The 17,421-nt window shown below is 40.8% G+C and overlaps 1 protein-coding gene across 1 annotated transcript in view; it reads left to right on the top strand.

Moving 5' to 3' along the window:
* MECOM (MDS1 and EVI1 complex locus) overlaps positions 1–17,140 on the top strand; it is a 194,496-nt gene extending 177,356 nt beyond the window's left edge. The window contains exons 9-15 of the mRNA XM_009333565.1: positions 6,270–6,436; positions 7,784–7,861; positions 9,601–9,770; positions 10,875–11,019; positions 13,778–14,014; positions 14,571–14,757; positions 15,689–17,140. Coding sequence (XP_009331840.1) covers positions 6,270–6,436; positions 7,784–7,861; positions 9,601–9,770; positions 10,875–11,019; positions 13,778–14,014; positions 14,571–14,757; positions 15,689–15,823 — 1,119 coding nt within the window. The 3' untranslated portion in view covers positions 15,824–17,140. The remainder of the gene's footprint in view (positions 1–6,269; positions 6,437–7,783; positions 7,862–9,600; positions 9,771–10,874; positions 11,020–13,777; positions 14,015–14,570; positions 14,758–15,688) is intronic.
* The last annotated feature ends 281 nt before the right edge of the window (positions 17,141–17,421 follow it).

The raw sequence follows: 17,421 nt of genomic DNA, 5'->3' as shown, positions 1-17,421 counted from the left end.
CCCTCAAAGGTGCCACCCCTGCAGATGGGCACTTAGCCCTGCTGTCTTCTGCGTGCCATCCATGGCACACTTCAAAAGCAGTGATGGACCTTTACTTTGAGTACACGTGGCTTTTAATCCCATTTTCTTCCTGTAAAGCGGTGGTTTATGCAGCTGCAAAAGATGCGCTAGGATCCTGAGATGGAAGGAACTAAGCAGGCACTGAAGGACTCCTGTGAGCACCCATAGACGCTGAATGAGCTCAACAGATAGGTAGGGTTAGATGCCAGACTTGGAGAGCACAAGAGGTGGTTCCCAAACATTTTCTTTGCAGTAGAGGGAATTCAGTGTAGCACATGAAGGGGCCGTGGTAGGATTTGTGATTTGGCCCGGGCACCCTGAATCCTCTGCTCTCAGAAAAGTGGCTCTGTTTGGGCATATTTGGGAAGTTGAAAAACCTAGTGCAGTCTATTTCTTCTGTCTGCTTTCCTTGATATTGGCTTCGTCCTCAAATTTCCATCATCCTGCTTTTTTTTGTGAGCATGTGTCTCCTGGCCGTGCTAGTGCTTTGAGCAGCTGCAGCAGAAATAGGTATTTAAAACATAAAGTGTCTAGAGCAGGATGCTGATTCACGGATGAATCTTCATCTTGAGACATTTGAATATGTCACACGAACCTTTCTATCTCAATTCACAGTTGCATGTGCCATATATTTCAAGATTATTTCAGATTGTTTTTCATTGTTTGGCAGGAACCCTATAGTGCAAATCAATGGGCAACACCCTCTCTTGAATGGATCACGATTTATTTAGTGTGTAGACTCTTTCATCCCCTTCTGGTCCCATCAAGAGAAGGTTGCTATAAAGAGATTCAGACTTTAATTGCCATAGCTTTGTGGAGAATCATTGTAAATAATTAAAATAATTTTACAAATAAAAGAAACTTGGTGAGTGCATTAACAAAGCTTTTATTTTACTGGGTTTATTTTAGGACACAATCCATTCTGTTAGATCAGCTAAATCCCCACCAACTGCATTAATAATACAAATAGAGTTATTCTGGAACTGTACTGCAGATCAGCAGGAGTTTCTCGCTACTGCTTCATAAAGCTTAGCCATGTGTGATAGGTCTCTTGAACGTGAATATAGCTCAGCCAAGTTCCATGGCTGGATGTCTAAATACACAGTTTCAAGACAACAAATTCGCAAGTCATAGTTTTTAGAAAAAGCATTGTAACTTGAACTGGGGAGGAAGAAATCCTGAGCTTTAGTAGTTGGGTTTTCAAGATTTCTCTAAATAACACTAGTAAAAATAGAAAGCAAACATTTGAACAATTTTTTTTCCCATGAGTTACAGCCATAAAGTCAGTTGTTTTTGCGATAATAGCAATGAAGGAGTCGCGTTTGTAAAACATGAGGTCATGTAATTCATGACATTGTCTGCTAGATTATTTCATATCATCAGGTTATTCTTAAAAAGCAGCAACAACAAACCTTTGCTTTATTTATGCCACTTTTTCTTCTGTTGGTTAATAAATTTCAAGACAAATATTCAAGGCCCCTGCCGATGATATCTTGCCCGTTGAAATGTTTATAAATACTTGTTTTAGCCGATTATGGTAATGTCTGCATTTTTGAGTCGGAGCTGGGGAATTGCGACTGCATATTAGTTTGCGTCAGTAGGAGGTTAATAGCCTCTCAGGGAGTGGGAGGGAGGTGGAGGAAAGCTGCTTCCTTTTCCAGACATCTGGATGCAGATAGAATCAACAACTCTCATATATGTAAATCAAAAGTTACTGTTCTATATAAAATACTGTCATTCACTGATTTCAGATTAGGAGCAGACATGACTTGTCCATAAGGCAATAGCTGTATGTAAAATATGTAATAGGATCTTCTCACTCTCCTACGTCCTTGGAGAGCTTTCTCTGTGGACCTGGCAGTTACACTAATCCTATCCTTGGGGTCAAGCTGTGCCTTCCTCCCCGTGCCCTGTTCAGGGATCACCACAGCCCTTGGGCTCTTGGCTGGGGTGCAGACCCCTCCCGAAAGTGCTGCCCAGTGACTTGAGCTGCACACCTGGTGGTCCCCGGAGACCATCCCCAGGGAGATGAGGTGGCCACAAGCACCCACCTAACCTCCCAGGACAGATGATATTGCTAACAGCTTGCTCCAGGAATTTGGTGGATTGCTGACCAGTAGCATCTGCATGGTCAACACAGCTCCTATGGAGGCAAGTCCTGCTTTACCATCAGCAGTAATGGTGTTTTGAAGGAGTAAGAGCTACTTTGGTTGTGTTTCAGCTGAAAGAGGGAGTTTCGTTGTGGAATAGGGAAAGTCATCCCCTGGGTTAACAACTAGTCAAAAAGAAAAAAAATTGGAAAAAAAGGGTAAGAATAAACTAGTGATTTTTACAATCATTGAAGATTATCAGTGAGTCCACTTAGGGCTGTCACTGGGATCTGAACTGTGGTGTACATCTGTATGTGACATAGGAAGAAGGTTGACCAGGCAAAGAGCAGAGTTTGTGACTGTTGAGAATAGCTAAATCCAAAGATGACTATGAAGATTTTGCTGAAGATTCACAGAAAGCTGAGTCACCAGGGATTAAAATAGCAATAAAACTCAATGTCAGTAAGTACCTAGTAATACCGAGGGAAAAGTGTGACTCTTAACTCATGTCATTCAGGAAAAAGATCTTGAAGTTGATGATAGTTTTATGAAAATATCATCTGAGTGCTTAGCAGAAAGGAATTGAAAACATCATTATGTTATACTGCTTTCAGGTCTTGAATACAGCTGAAGTCCCTCTCAAAAAGGACGTAGTAGAATTAGAAAAGACACAGAAAAGTGCAACAATGATGATCAGAGGTAGGGAACAGCTTCCATACAAAAAGAGACTAAGTAGATTTTGATTTTTTCAGCTTGGAAAAGAAATGCCCGAGGGAGCTGTGCCCCAGCTCTATGAGACCATGAATGGTGAACAGAACCTGAATGAGAAATCGTTATTCATTAGTTTTAACAATGCAAAAAAAAAAAAAATGAGGGGCACCCAGCTGAATTATCAGGCAAAAGGCTTAGGAGGAACAAAAGCCAGTATCTTTTCATATGCACCTAATTAAATTGGCGAACTCTCCTTGACAAAAATATAAATGGATTCAAAAAGGGTTTAGCCAAATGAATGGGAGCTGCAGCCACCAATGGCCGTTCAGCACCGTAATCGAGATGCAACCTCCAATTAAGGCTCTTGCGCCTTTCATTGCTGGTGCATGACAGAAGACACTGGGGAGAAGGTCTGTCCCTTGCCCGCCCTCCTGCGCATCCCCTGGGGCCACTGCTTGAAACCGGGGTACTGGTTTCCCAAAAGCATGTTGCAGGTTTTATAATTCCTGCTTGGTTTTGGTGCCTGAGTTAGTCCTCAGCGCAGCAAACCCCAGATTTCATATTATCCAGTTAAGATTTTGCAATTAGACTGATGAGCAGGGGCTGCCTACCTGAATATAAAGTCATGGAGAGCGCGTTGCGGGTCTGGGATGGCAGGATTTTATGGGCTGTAACAAGCCCGTGCTGCCCAGGTGCCCATCTTGCAATAGGGAATTGCATCCCAAAGGCCCTGAGCACCGGCACGCTCCAGGACTTCTTAAGAAAATGCCCTGATTTGGGTGCTTGTGAGCCCTATCTGCAGCAGATAGTAACTGCTATAATTATCCTGACAGCAGTGGAGTGCCACCGACTCGTATCAGCAAAGGCTTGGGGCTGAGCACTTCCCATTGTTGCTGGTGCATTTCTTGAAAAATATAAATCATACCAGGTGACTACATGGATCAGTCTTTAAAAAGAAAAAAGCAACAAACACAATAGTCATTCCTATGGTGAGAAACATATTTTTGGAAAGCGAGTAATACTTTAAAATAATTGGAAGTGCTTGCGTTTCCTCTGAATGAGGGATTTAAGATTAGATGCTGATTTCATACCTATTTTGGGACTCTCATAATCCTGGAGGCAGTGTTGGAGGTAGTGCTGATCTGCATCGCTGTACATTAGAGAAGAATCGGTCTCAATTTCTCCTCTGCAAAATCCTGGAATTAAGAACTAAAAAAAATAAGCATGACTAAGCTATTTTAAATGTAAAGAGGAAAATAGTTGCTTTAATATATTACTGTAGGGGACCATGTACATGAGAAATGGTGATCCCAAAATGATTTAAAACCACTAGATAATGAAACTGACTTGAATATTAAATATACATAAATAAAACATTTCTTATACTTCTCAATGTCCTTATTATTCTTCACCATAAATATGTGCTATCATAACCCATGCACTGTCTTGTCACTGCTAATCAGCCCGAAGGCCAAAGGTCATTTTTCATTCAAACAATTTATGTTCCACAATTGCAAAATAGAAGAATGAATTCTTGTGGGGAACAATTAGAAGGAATTAAGGCAGTGGAAAGACTATCGTAAAAGCTTTAAGAATCAATTCCGACTAAAGAAAAAGATGAAGTCATATAAAAAGAAATATATGGTAATGTTGAGTTGTATGGGTTGATAATGATATCTCGGTGCCGAGATAGAATTACCTCCTCTCCCAGCAGCATCATCATTACATATCTCACGCCTGTGATCAGTACATGTCAAAATCCTTCATATTGACAAATGTGCTGTCCACTTGCATCTGTGGAGAATGTTTTAGCAGCTGAGTGATTATGAATCAAACCCCAGAGTTTACAGCCCCTACTGCCTTGCAATGCTTTCACATTTGTTGCCTGACAAGTAAATGTATCTTGACTTCCCTCTGAGATTTTTTTTTTTTTGCACCGTGTTTGATGAAAGACATTTGGCAAATTGGCAGTGGTACCCTGTACATTGCAATTTGTCCTCGGCATTAGGAATCTGAGCATGAAATGAGAGGGCAGGCTACAGGCTAAAGGGAAAAAAAAACCCCAAAACAACCCAAAGCCAGCACGTGAATAGTCATTCCAGGAGACAAATGTGCAGTTCTGCCCATTAAAATAAAATTTAAAAAAAACAACATGTGCAGTTCTTCCCATTAAATAAAACTTTAAAATCCCAACAATTGAAGCAGTCTCTTATGGATTTTGGAGAATGGGCTGGAAAGGTGTGCTCAGCTGAGGAGCGTTCAGCATCTTGTCTTCCATATAATTTCCTCCTTCATTACAAGCAAGGTATTGCACAGGGCTCATGCTGTGGTTTTTATGCTCTGTAGGTGAGATTTTGGGTTTCTTTTTTTTCATTTGTTTGTGGTGTTATGGAGAGGCAGATGGTTACTCACCTGTCAGTAGGCTCAGCAGCAGTCTTGAACTCTCCAAGTGACAATGTTTGAGGTTTTGGAGCAGTTTTTCATGGTCAGTTCCAGACACCTGAAAGGAAACCATTCTCCAGAAATTATTTAATGCCCACTCCCTGAAAATTAAAGCCCTTTAAGACGGCTAACCAAGAGCGGAGGCATCTCAAAGTGCATAGGGTTTACAGGCAACTAAAGGTAGAGCAAGAATATTAAGAGGTTGTAGAAAAACAGGATAGGCATCTAACAGGTAACGTAAACACATAGCACCAAATTCACCAAAGTTTCATTTCTGATGGATTTATCTCATGGTCTTCGACTGTGATGGTCAGGAAGACTGGACTGAATGGTTGGATATGGCTGGGACATTGACAGAGCCTCTCTGGATCTGGCTTGTTGCAGCCCGTGGTTGAGCTAGACTGTTCATAAGGTGTCCTCTGCAATATTTGTCTTCTTCAAGTCATTTAAAAAAAAACAAGCAAAAAAACCAATAGGAATTCAGTTATTGTTGGGATCTCTATTTTTTCTGTTGATTTGGTCAAAAATGGACAATGGTTTCAGTAGGTGGGATGCACTTACTCATAGGCACATACCCACAGAGCATGGCTGTATAAACTGCAACTTTATAGAAGCTGAGGCTTAAAAATGGGAAGAAATGAACACTAGCTAATTTAGATTTTGTATGGAAGCAGCTTTCCATTGTAGCAGTCAGGACAGAAGTTCTGCTGTGTGCTGGCCTTGCAGAGAAAGAGCACCCCGCTATAGCAGTTAAGGACGTTATTCCAAGTGGGACAACATTGTGGCCACCACCTTGTCTAATGTGCCCCATAATTTTTGTGACTGCAACTCTACATTTGCCTTTTTTTGTTTTCCTTTTTTATTTTCCTTTGGCAGCGTATGTCATTTGTATTTTGGGTTTCCAGTGAGGGCAGAAAGCCGAAGTGGTATTCACCATGACAGGTTCTGTGCCATCTTCTGTTGCAGATGTCAGCTATAGAAAACATGGCCGAAAAGCTGGAGAGCTTTAGCGCCCTGAAACCGGAGGCCAACGAGCTGATCCAGTCGGTGCCATCCATGTTCAACTTCCGCGCGCCACCGAGCGTCCTGCCCGAGACCCTGCTGCGGAAGGGCAAGGAGCGCTACACCTGCAGGTAGCCCCAAAACCGCCCTGTGCTGCTCTCCCGGGCTCCCGAAATCCCCCGTGCTCAGAGAGTTTCCAACGAAACATGGAAAGTGTTTCGCTTTGGGGTTCTTATTATTAAATTACTGGTGTTATGAAACAAAGAGTTTGCCCTGTATCATACCGGTTTGATAAATGAGGTGGAAACTATTATATAAACAATTTTTTTTTCCAAATTTTCTCATCACTTTCATATGCACAAGCATGCTTTCATTATTGATTTTTTTGATCATAAACTACAGATGTGTTTTTTCTCAGGCTTCTGGTTTTAATATCCAAAGGGATCAGTGATAAAATACATGACTTATTAGGACTTATGTGTACAGACTTAAAAAAAAATACAATGAAGATAGTCATTGTACATGCAACCAAAATGAATGGGAGCTTTGTCAAAGAGAGTAGAATTAGCTGTGTGGGTATTTTGAAGGCTTATATATCACGTTGTGAAAAAATAAATGGGATGTTAAAAGTAAAGGGATGCAATCTTCAAAGTCGTCACATGGAGCAACCACCACCCTCATTCACTTAAGAGAGCGCTGTGTGTGCTCTGTCCCCATGCAAAAATGGGCTGGATGTCATTAATAGAACTGGGCCAGTTATAAACTGAATATTAATATGTTACTTTAAATGAGGGGGGGAGGGCTCACGGTATTATTATTTTTTTACCATTATTGTTCCTGTGACATATTATCAAGTTTGGAGAATGGTTTTTAAATTGCATTATTTAGGTCTCTATATCATCTCCAGAATGTGCAGGCATTTGACACTGGCATATCGGTTTATCTGATCTTTTTGAAAACATGTCACCTTCTTTCAAGACATGTTGTTATAGAAACATACCTTGATGGATTAGGTCTTTGAGTCTTGTCTGCTCTGATCCTATTCAATGCACAGAGTGATGTCACGTTTGCTGACACGTAGAATTGGTTGAAAGGTTTGAAATTTGCTTATATGGAGGCAGAAAGCCAAGGCTTTAATAACAGATTCTCTTGATTCCAAATCTGAATGTGACAGATAATCACCTAGTGAGGTTAGAAATTTTGGGTGATCTTTAAAACTGGTATGTTTTCGTATATCCCTTGCTTATGCACAAGAAAAGCTGGTCGGTGCGAGCAATTCCAGTCCCATTCTTGTGTGCGTGTGTGTGTCTCAATCACTTAAAATTGCTGAATGATTTTATTGAAATGTCGTTACACCAAAGCAATACCAATACTACCACATGTTAATGATGCAATTTGGGCTATGCGTCTGGGGCGGCTCAAATTGGGACGAAGCCATTGAAGATTGCATTGTCTTATCAATCCTTTTCTTATCACAGATACTGTGGCAAGATTTTCCCGAGATCTGCAAACCTAACACGTCACCTGAGGACGCACACTGGAGAACAGCCCTATAGGTACCGTGACCCCTTACCTGTGTCTGTGGTGTGGTCAAGTGAATAAAGCAAGGGAATGAGTCCTCAACAGCCTTGCTCGGCCAGCTCCAGCGCTCGCTCCTTGGCATTGATAACCCACCATTGCATTTTGGTCTCAAACAGGGCTTTTTGCATTCAGTGCTGATACTCAGCATTGGAGCTGCAGAGATGGGGGAAGGTTTTGGTCCTAGTTAGTGAAATTCCTTTGGCTTAGGCAGCCGCCTAGGCACCACCCGCAAGTTCTGCCTTTGCCTCGCGGGATAGCTGGCACTTCTGAACCAGCATGGTTGAAGTGTTTTTCAGTAGGGCTCATGGTCATATTTTCCCTTGCAAAAATGTTTTTTTTGGTAAGAGCTCTGTGGTGGTTTTTGCAGCCTAAAGTTGGGTGTTTCGTCGATCATCTGATTTCTGAAAGGTCACGGTTGCAAAGGCATTACTGTATTTATTTGTTTCCTGCCTAGTCTGGATCCTTTCTGAGGTCTGCTTAACCAAAACCCGTGTGGGTGTGCTCTCTTGTTGATAAGAATACGTATGTGATATTGTCTCCAGGACAGTCACATGCAGAAATGTGTATAGATGCTTCACCTTATTGAAAATGAAGGACTAATTTAAATCAACTGGAAAGAAGCCAGTTCATGTTCCAGTAAAACAAATGCACCAATTTCTGCATTTTATGAGCTGTAAGGAGCAGAGTAAGCTCATTGTTTGTGAGGAAACAATATGGTTTTTGCCTCTAGTCTCTTTGGGAAATGAGATTCACATCTAATTTTATTGAAGGAAGGTCTTGATGCATGTTATGCCCATCCACTACATAAAAGCCGTGAGCAATTAGTAGCATAATGGACAATTTCAGCACACAAAAAAATTTGACATCATTGACAAGCGTAAGAGAGGCACGGGAGAAGTAAAAGATTGAAAAACTAAAGTGGTGAAGACTGTTGGCTAGTTGCCAGCCAGAGAATTTGGAATAGTTATAGTATGACTTAGTAATGGCTTAGAGAGCAATACAGTAAAGGCTTTAGGGACTCCAAATCACTACAGAGTATGAAAATTGATGCCTCTGGTACCAGAGTGATAGACTAAACTACTCACATTGGCACAGTATTAAAGGTTGAGATTGTTTATTGCTGGTTTTTGCAAGATAACCAAATTTCCTCTGGGATTAGCAATCGAGCAAGTTAATTCCTCAAGAAAAGATTTAATCACACAGTATAATTTAGAATAGGAAAAGAAATAACCCTTTTTACCTTATTTGAGCATTAGAAGAGATCTGTTTCATGTTTTTTTCCAAAAGTGTTTAATTGTATTGTATTGGCAGCACATGAAACAATAGAGTTATTGCTCTACTGTTTTCAAACTTCCCAACTTTGCGTGCAACAGTTTTAAAAACATGGGAATCAATTACCCTAGCTAATTTGATGCCATTAACTCTGCAATATTATGCTCATTCCTAAAGGCAGTATTTAAAATATAAAGCCTAATGTGAATTAAAGCTAAAAAAAACACTGTAGAAGTGACGTCTCCATTCCAAGAGCAAGCTCTCCAGTTATTCAGCCAAAACTTGTCTTTATTTCAGGGAGGGTTTTGCTTCAATAGGGACCAAGGAACTGCAGTTGGGTACTGAGGCTGAGCCCGGAAGGTGCTTCATATCTCTTAGGACAAATCTTACATTTCCAGATACTAACAAACCCTTTTCTACCCACCTGTTTTTGGTTTTTTAGATGCAAATACTGTGACAGATCCTTCAGCATATCTTCTAACCTGCAGAGACATGTCCGTAACATCCACAATAAAGAGAAGCCGTTCAAGTGTCACTTGTGTGACAGGTGTTTTGGTCAACAAACCAATCTTGACAGACATCTAAAAAAACATGAGAACGGGAACATGTCTGGTATGTATGCCTTTTCCCTCCCCAGCATGCTCTACGTACCGCCAACGTTCACATACAGGGACCTCACGTTCACTTTCAATACTATTGAGCGTCAGTAGGCACACGTTGCTCTGCGCCGTCTGCTCTGATGAGGGGGTTTTTGGAAAATATGTAAGTGCCTAAGCTCTGCTGACATTTGAAGTGCTTTGAAAATCCCAGCATAAACTCCACCCTTGTATAACTTAATACCACTGGATGATGTCTTTTCTTTTGGTTTTAATTAAGCCAACCGTAGCATTTTGAGAACAGACTGGGAAAATTGGTTTAATCCCATCTCCGCAATCACTTGGCTCTCAGTAGGAGTCCTAGATTTAGAGTCTCAGGGGGCACTCTAAAAGATTTTCTTGGCACCCTCTAAAATATTCCCACTGTCAGGAGCTGAAAAGCGCTAGCTATTATGGAGGTAATGGTGCCTCCCAAGCCCCAAAGCAAATCAGTCACTGCACAGCAGCAGCAAAGGCAGCGGCAGGTAGTGGATGTTATTGGTCTGGTTTAGGTATCTGCAGGGTTTAATAAAAACCCTGTCTGCAGTCTTTTCAGTCTACATTTTGCTCCACTGGAAATAACCAGGTACCTGCAGTGAATGCAGAGCTGTCTTCTCGACAGCGCACAGAGAAAGATGTCTCACTGGTCTCTCAGTGCTAATGAACCTGGGTGATTATGTCAAAGGCTGCTCCATATTTTAAGAAAATCTACATAATTAGTAGCTAAAATGAAGTTCCATTTGCTCAGTTCAGCCATCGGTCTAACACGGTTATTGACTGACAGTCTTGGAGTTGCAAGGGAACAGGAGGGAGATGTTGAAATAGATACTTGGCAAAAGCAATTATAAACCATGGAAATGGCACCCAGCATGCAAGCAGTCATTTTGGCTGGAAACCACCCTTCACCCATGGTTAATAATACTTCCCTTCTAAATACCAGTTTTACAGCTGATAGATCACTATGACCAACTTTTCTGGGTCTCACCCATTTTAACCATCATTTCAATTTCAATTTGATTTAAATGGTTAAATATAGAAAACATAAAGGAACAACGACAGAAGTCCTCTATTTTGCTTTAAGGTACTGCAACATCTTCACCTCACTCAGAACTGGAAAGCACAGGGGCAATCCTAGATGACAAGGAAGACTCTTACTTCACAGAAATTAGGAATTTTATTGGAAACAGCAACCACAACAATCAATCGCCCCGAAACTCAGAGGAGAGGTAAGTTGTGACTGATCTGCCTTCAAAAGGTGCCACTCTTCCTTTCCCAGATTAAACCTGATTTTTCACTTTTGATGAGTCATTTTAGCAATCTGATTGCTTCAGTGTTCACGTCAGTGTCTTATGAAAAGAAACATGTTGATTCCCTCCCCATCGTGCATGAGCATATTCCCAGTGGCAGATGATGGACAGAAGGTTCATCTATAAACACATTTCTCCTTGTATCAGGAGCTCTCCAGTTTCAAGTTCCCATTGTTGATTTAACTTTGTTGAAAAATTCCCTCATTTTTCATTCACGGCAGAACAGGTGTATTCTACATACTGTGGCTAAGTGTAGAGAGCCTTACGATTTAAATGCAATTTAAATGTGTAATTAATAAAGTAGACTAAGCTAAATTCTTAGATCAAATGAAAGATTATAACTGAAAGTCCTTTCCCGTAAGTAACTCAATCCCAAGAAAGATGCTGACTAGCAAAAACCCGTGAGCCTGTGGGTAGGTGTTGGTAGTCCACCGTGCTCTAGCATGTGAGAGACTTTTTCCTACTAAGATTTATTAAGTATATGGGTGTTTCAATTCTTCTGAACTAACAAAAGAGAGACGACTTGTAAATATTTTCAGCTAATAAAAATACAGCTAAGCAGAAAAGGCTGTAGCATGGATACGCACATCAGCTATACATATTTCTTTGAGAGCGGTGTTGCATTATGCATTATTTGTGCTTTTGAATTGGCATTACGTTATCAGCATAAAAAATGTCTTAGTGTTGGTGACAAACTTCACTGTCATCTCAATTTCCAGATGCCTTTGTGAAGGGATAAAAATGGTGGACATAACACAATTTCCACGAAAGTATTGGATTAAGTGATTACATGCATATTCAAATTTCATTCCATCTTGATTGGCAATGAGGGCTTGGGATTTTTTCTTTGCACATCTGGTCTCAACATGTCCTCCAACAGGAAGTCAGCAAAGTGAAAAGGTTGCTGGGTTGTGCAGTGTTTCCTTTCTAAATTTGGCACTTCAGACTGCTCTTGATGGATATTTTATCCCTGGCAAATTGCTGCATTTGAAAGCATAATTAGAGAATCTGTTTTCTTAATCACATGGCTTTTGTTACTTTGGTTGTCGTCCATCTCTCTTTCATTTCTAGCAGCCTCAATTGAGCATAACAAGCAAGTTGGCAGCCCAAACTGTGCTCAACAATTTCATATTTCTGCCTATTTAAATAAAAGATGATAAAGAGATATTCCTCTGATTATCTTAGAAGGGGGTGGCTGCTTCAGCTCTCCTGACTCTGCACAGGCTCAGATTTTTTGATACTGTGATATAAACTGGCCATTCCCTAGATTTTTTTATTTAATGCAATACTAAACTCATGACAATCAGCTGGAATTTGCTCGGAAAATAGATGAAACTCTATTATGTTTAGGAAAACGATGCTATTGTTGTATAAGAAACTAGCTTTCACTTGTGTACGCTCCATAAGAAAGTACGTCTGTTACAACAGCAAGTCATACGCTAAATACCAAATATGCTGCTAGAGCTCATCCTTATCTTGCTCAAACTTTTGGTATATTCCATATTGTCCCGCACAGTTTGAAGCACACGGAGTCTAAAGCAAACTGCGGGCAGACAATAAAGTTTCCATTTTTATAACTGTATTCCTGGAAGAGTAAGGACCTTTTGCACAATGAGAACAATAGATGAATCAAGGCCTCCGTGCTACATAACGCAGTGGAGCAGATACGCTGGGAGAGTGAATTCATGTGGCTCCACCAAGTTCAGCCCTTCTACACCACTAGTACCTCTGGCCACACGTTTGTCAACGCGGTGACAGTGCCGAATTTCTTTAACTCTCATTTGATGCGGCAGACACGATGCAGCTGCAGATGCTCAGAATCCTGCAGGGTTGAGGCCGTTAGCAAACGAGCCCCTACTTCAGTGTGGATATTATGTCCTTGATAAAATCCCGTAGGAAGTAGTTAAGAGAAGTCATTGTCTGAAAGCAAAAGAGAACGTAATAACAGTGGGTAGATCAAATGGTTTTCCATGTGTGTATTGCTATAATTATTCATTTAATAAGAATAAATGCACTTAAAATGCTATATGACCTTTCTTTTCATTACTTCTTAACCTTCAAATCAGTCGATAATGTAGTTCAGTGTGGAGGCAGTATTGCAAACCACTCTTCAGGTCTTCAGCTGAAGTCCCTTAGGTTCCCATGTATGTAATCCATACGTTCAGTGAAGCCAGGAACCCATGGCTTCCAAATGGGTGGTAGTGGGCAAAATTAATTATGCATGTAATTTTGACTTTAAAACTCTGAACACAGTATTGGATGTCATTTTTGAAAATGCCGGATCTGATTTTCAGAGTTTCTTGGCCCCTACAGCTTCTGTTAAAAGTCGATGAGTTGTTTTGCCCAGACTACATGAATGATTGGAAACATGAGATGAAATAATGCGTGAGAAAATTTGGAATGGATATCTGAACATACCTCCACTTGAACAGTAGTTTTAGGCTCCCAGGGTAACAGGAAAATCCCATGCTGATGGCACTGTAATGTCCCACTGATTTTTGAGTGGAATTTTCTCCAATACTGCCTAAATGTCTGAAGCTAAACAAGATACAAAATACAGAAATGACTTTATTCTACTGGGATGGATCCTTTTCAGATCTGCCTCCGACAATCCACTGGTGAGGAGCTTTCATAACTGATTTGTGATTATTGCTTGGGTTTGTTTTGGTACTTTCAGAATGAATGGCAGCCACTTTAAGGATGAAAAAGCCATGGTAGCCAGCCAGAACTCAGATTTGCTGGATGATGAAGAGGCAGAAGATGAAGTCATGATGGATGAAGAAGACGAAGAGAGTGAAATTGCAGGGAAAGCAGTCAAAGAGCCTGTTACGAGTGACATGCACGAGAGGACTCCAGAGGAGGATTACGAGGAAACGAGTACTTTGGACATGAACTGCAAAGCTTCCCCTGGCAGGTTGGTTCCTTCCGAGTATTGGTGTGCCCGATATGCAAAATAAAAACAATAAACCATACAAGAGTGCCAGCACCAAACTGTGTGCTGTGGGAACTGGTCCAAAGTAGCCAGCTTCCCAGTTACGATAGCAACATGCGTCTGTGTTTCGGTCAATACCAGCCCTGTTTTCAGTCTCGTCATGCAATCTGTAGCCCTTAAGAGGAAAAATAACTGTGCTTGGGGAGTTATTGTCAAGTTCTGGGTGAGACAGGAAATGTTCATGGGAGAGACGTTATTTGCTCCATAAACCAACCTGGATCTCCCGTAATGGTCTTGTGAAAGGCTGTGGTGACACCAGGAGAGAGATGACCTCTCCCTCCCCTGCTCCCGCTGCCCACCCTCTCCTCTTTAGGAACGAAAGGGGAATTTCTTTTATTTCAGGATCATGGTTCCACAGGGCAAGGTGGTTTATTAATGTAAGAAAGGGTGCAGTTGCTCAGATGTGTAAACCTGGGAGGACAAGGAATGCAGAGAGGATCGCTTAATTGACATTAAAACCTCTGTGGTCTTTTTGTAGGTATAAAGAGGAGGAGTATAAGACAACTGGACTTTCGGCTTTGGACCACATAAGGCACTTCACAGATAGCCTCAAAATGAGGAAAATGGAAGAAAATCAATATAGTGAAGCTGAACTGGCAGCTTTCAATACTTCCCAGCTGCCAGAGGATCTAAAACAGCCGTTGTACAGGAAATCCAAATCCCAGGTAAAAGCTTAACTCAGTTAAAATGTTACTGTCGCCAAATACCCAAAGGATTAAACCGTTAGTGTGTGGCAGGCAAGATCGTTTCAGCTTTGTCAGACAGGGCTGTGCTCCACGTCCACAAACCTCAGCCTGCCCCGACCTTCCCTTGTGCTCCTGCCACACTAGGGAGACATGGCAGGATGCTCTGGTCCCTGATAACAGAGGATTTGCTTGCCTTTTTGCTATTTCTGTTCCTGTCTGCCACCCACAGAAATGCCATGGTAAGAAATAGTCCCACTCTGCTTTCATACAGCTGGCGTGGTCCCACTGATGCCGTGGGGTGTAGCTGCAGCCTTGCAGGGATGTGACCCAGTCATCTGGCTGGCTTGGCTTTTTGGTGTTTTTTATAAAGTCTATTGAATGCTACCTCCTCTAGGTCCTCAGCATGTTTTGAAAACAGCAATAACTGGACTGACACCTTAGTGCTATTTTTTGGTTTTGTTTTAACATTAATTAAAATGGGTCTTTTTAGCTCCTTCAAAAGATTCCCGTTTTAAAAATTGCAGAATATGCCTGTAGAAAAGGTCAGCAAAGGAGGCTGTGGTATTTGGTGAAATACAGGACCAGCCAAGGGATAATGTGATTCCTCCAGCTCTTGAAAAGACCCTCTTGTGCCAAGAATCTGAAGGCAAAGGAGTCTCTGGGACCTTGTCTACTGTCAAAGGTTCCTCAGAGCTTTGTGAAGCCAGATGAAAGCAGAAATTATTTTTACTATTAGTGAGTCAAAAGTGTCAGTGAAAAGGTTTACCTAACGTGTTTTGATATTTTTTAAATAAGTTGAGAATAGCAGTTGTAGCCTAAATGATGCCCTAACCATGTAGGGATGGCACGGGTCCAAGCTCAGATCCGCACTGCAGGATCATGACCTCTTTGTCCTTCTTTCCCCGTCCAGGCGTATGCGATGATGCTCTCTCTCTCTGACAAGGACTCCCTTCATTCTGCATCCCACAATTCACCCAATATGTGGCACAGTATGGCGAGAGCCGCTGCAGAATCCAGCGCCATTCAATCCATCAGTCACGTATGACATTGTGAAGTCTTACCGAGAATGGGACCAAGTCCAAACCAGTAGCATGGCTCTTTCATATATGACTGTTTAAAAGACTGCTGAGCAGAATGCCTTATAAATCTGCAGGGTCACTCATTTAAAGTCCGGTGACCTTAAACTGAATAATTTTAAAAAGAAAGAAACTATTTATTCTCAATATTTTGTTTTGCACAGCAAAGGCAGCTGCTGACTTCTGGAGGATCAATGCGACTTTAAAAAAAAAAGTTTCAGTGGATTATGTAAACCGGGGCCGGGAAAAAGTGTCTTCCAGTTCACCCGGCTTTGAGGGGCAGGGGCAAAAGGGTTAAGACTGCATTGATACACACATGGGCACTCCTTTAAAGTAGGAACTGAATTGATTTTCTTTTTGTATAAGATAGTTTGACACAGGATTTGGAACAGTTGCTTTTATGTACAAATCTCTTCATTAAAGCTTTATGCATTTTAGCCCTTCAAAGAAAGAAAATAGTTCTATCAAATGCACACTATCCATCGTAAATGTAGAAAGAAGTAACAGGGAATATTTTGTTCTTTCCGTAATTCTTTTGCCTTCTCAACTGCATTGTTAAAAAAACCCGAAAAACAAGAAAAAAAAAGAGAAAGAAAAAAAAAAGAACTCTGAGAAACAATACATAAGAGGCTTGTGTATATTGTAAACTATGAATGTTCACTACTCCGAGAAGCTAAATCATCCAGATAATTCCGTGAAAGCACCGCGTTCATCGACAGCACCACTAGTTCAAATCATTATAAGGAGATTTTAATTTTCGACAATCATGTCACTATTTTGTTGTATTGTTTCGTTCCCCCCCTACCCTCTAATTTCTTCTTTGTGTTGTGTGTACCATGTATTTATTTGTTGGCAAAAGATTGTTTGTTGATTAAAATAGCACTGTTCCTATAACAAACAGCACTGCTCCAGTCCCCCACTGCGTTACGATGTAAGGCACCCATGTACTTCAAAAAAAGTGAGGTGAACTGATCTATGTATATGGGAGTGCAAAACAGTGTTTGAAATTTTCTTACATTCCTCTTTTATTTTATTTTTGCCTTTTAATGAACTAAATAACTAATAGATGCGACTTAGGTTTTTTTTGTAATACAGTAAATTGATTCAATTGTATAAACAGTTATAATTTCTTCATGAAAGCATGATTCTTCTGATTAAAAAGCTGTACCCAATATTTTATGCTGGTTGTCTGCGAGCTTGTGTGATGTTATGTTCATGTTAATCCTATTTGTAAGATGAAGTGTTCCAAATTTATGTTTAAAAAAATAAATAAATAACGGAAGGTATTCAGTTATTTTTCTGGGGTTTTTTTGGCCTTTAGTGAGGGACCAGATTTATTTTTCCTTTTGTTTATAATCTCATTTTGAAATAATCGGCAAGTTGAGGTACTTTCTTTAAATGCTTTGTACAATGTAACTGTTACGCATTTCAGTACATTACTATGGGAGGATCAACTTAAAAAAAATAAAGGACTACAAAACTGAAGGGATCTTTTTCCCTGTTGTCTTGTTTTTGTCTGGGTCAGGGCAAAAATGGCATATTTTGTCTGCAGTCTGGGGAGCAAAGA

Source organism: Pygoscelis adeliae, unplaced genomic scaffold (genome assembly GCF_000699105.1).
Source record: "Pygoscelis adeliae isolate BGI_AS28 unplaced genomic scaffold, ASM69910v1 Scaffold220, whole genome shotgun sequence".
Lineage (NCBI taxonomy): Eukaryota > Metazoa > Chordata > Aves > Sphenisciformes > Spheniscidae > Pygoscelis > Pygoscelis adeliae.
The sequence above is the reverse complement of the archived record's forward strand: the minus strand, read 5'-3'. Positions and strand labels throughout refer to the sequence as shown.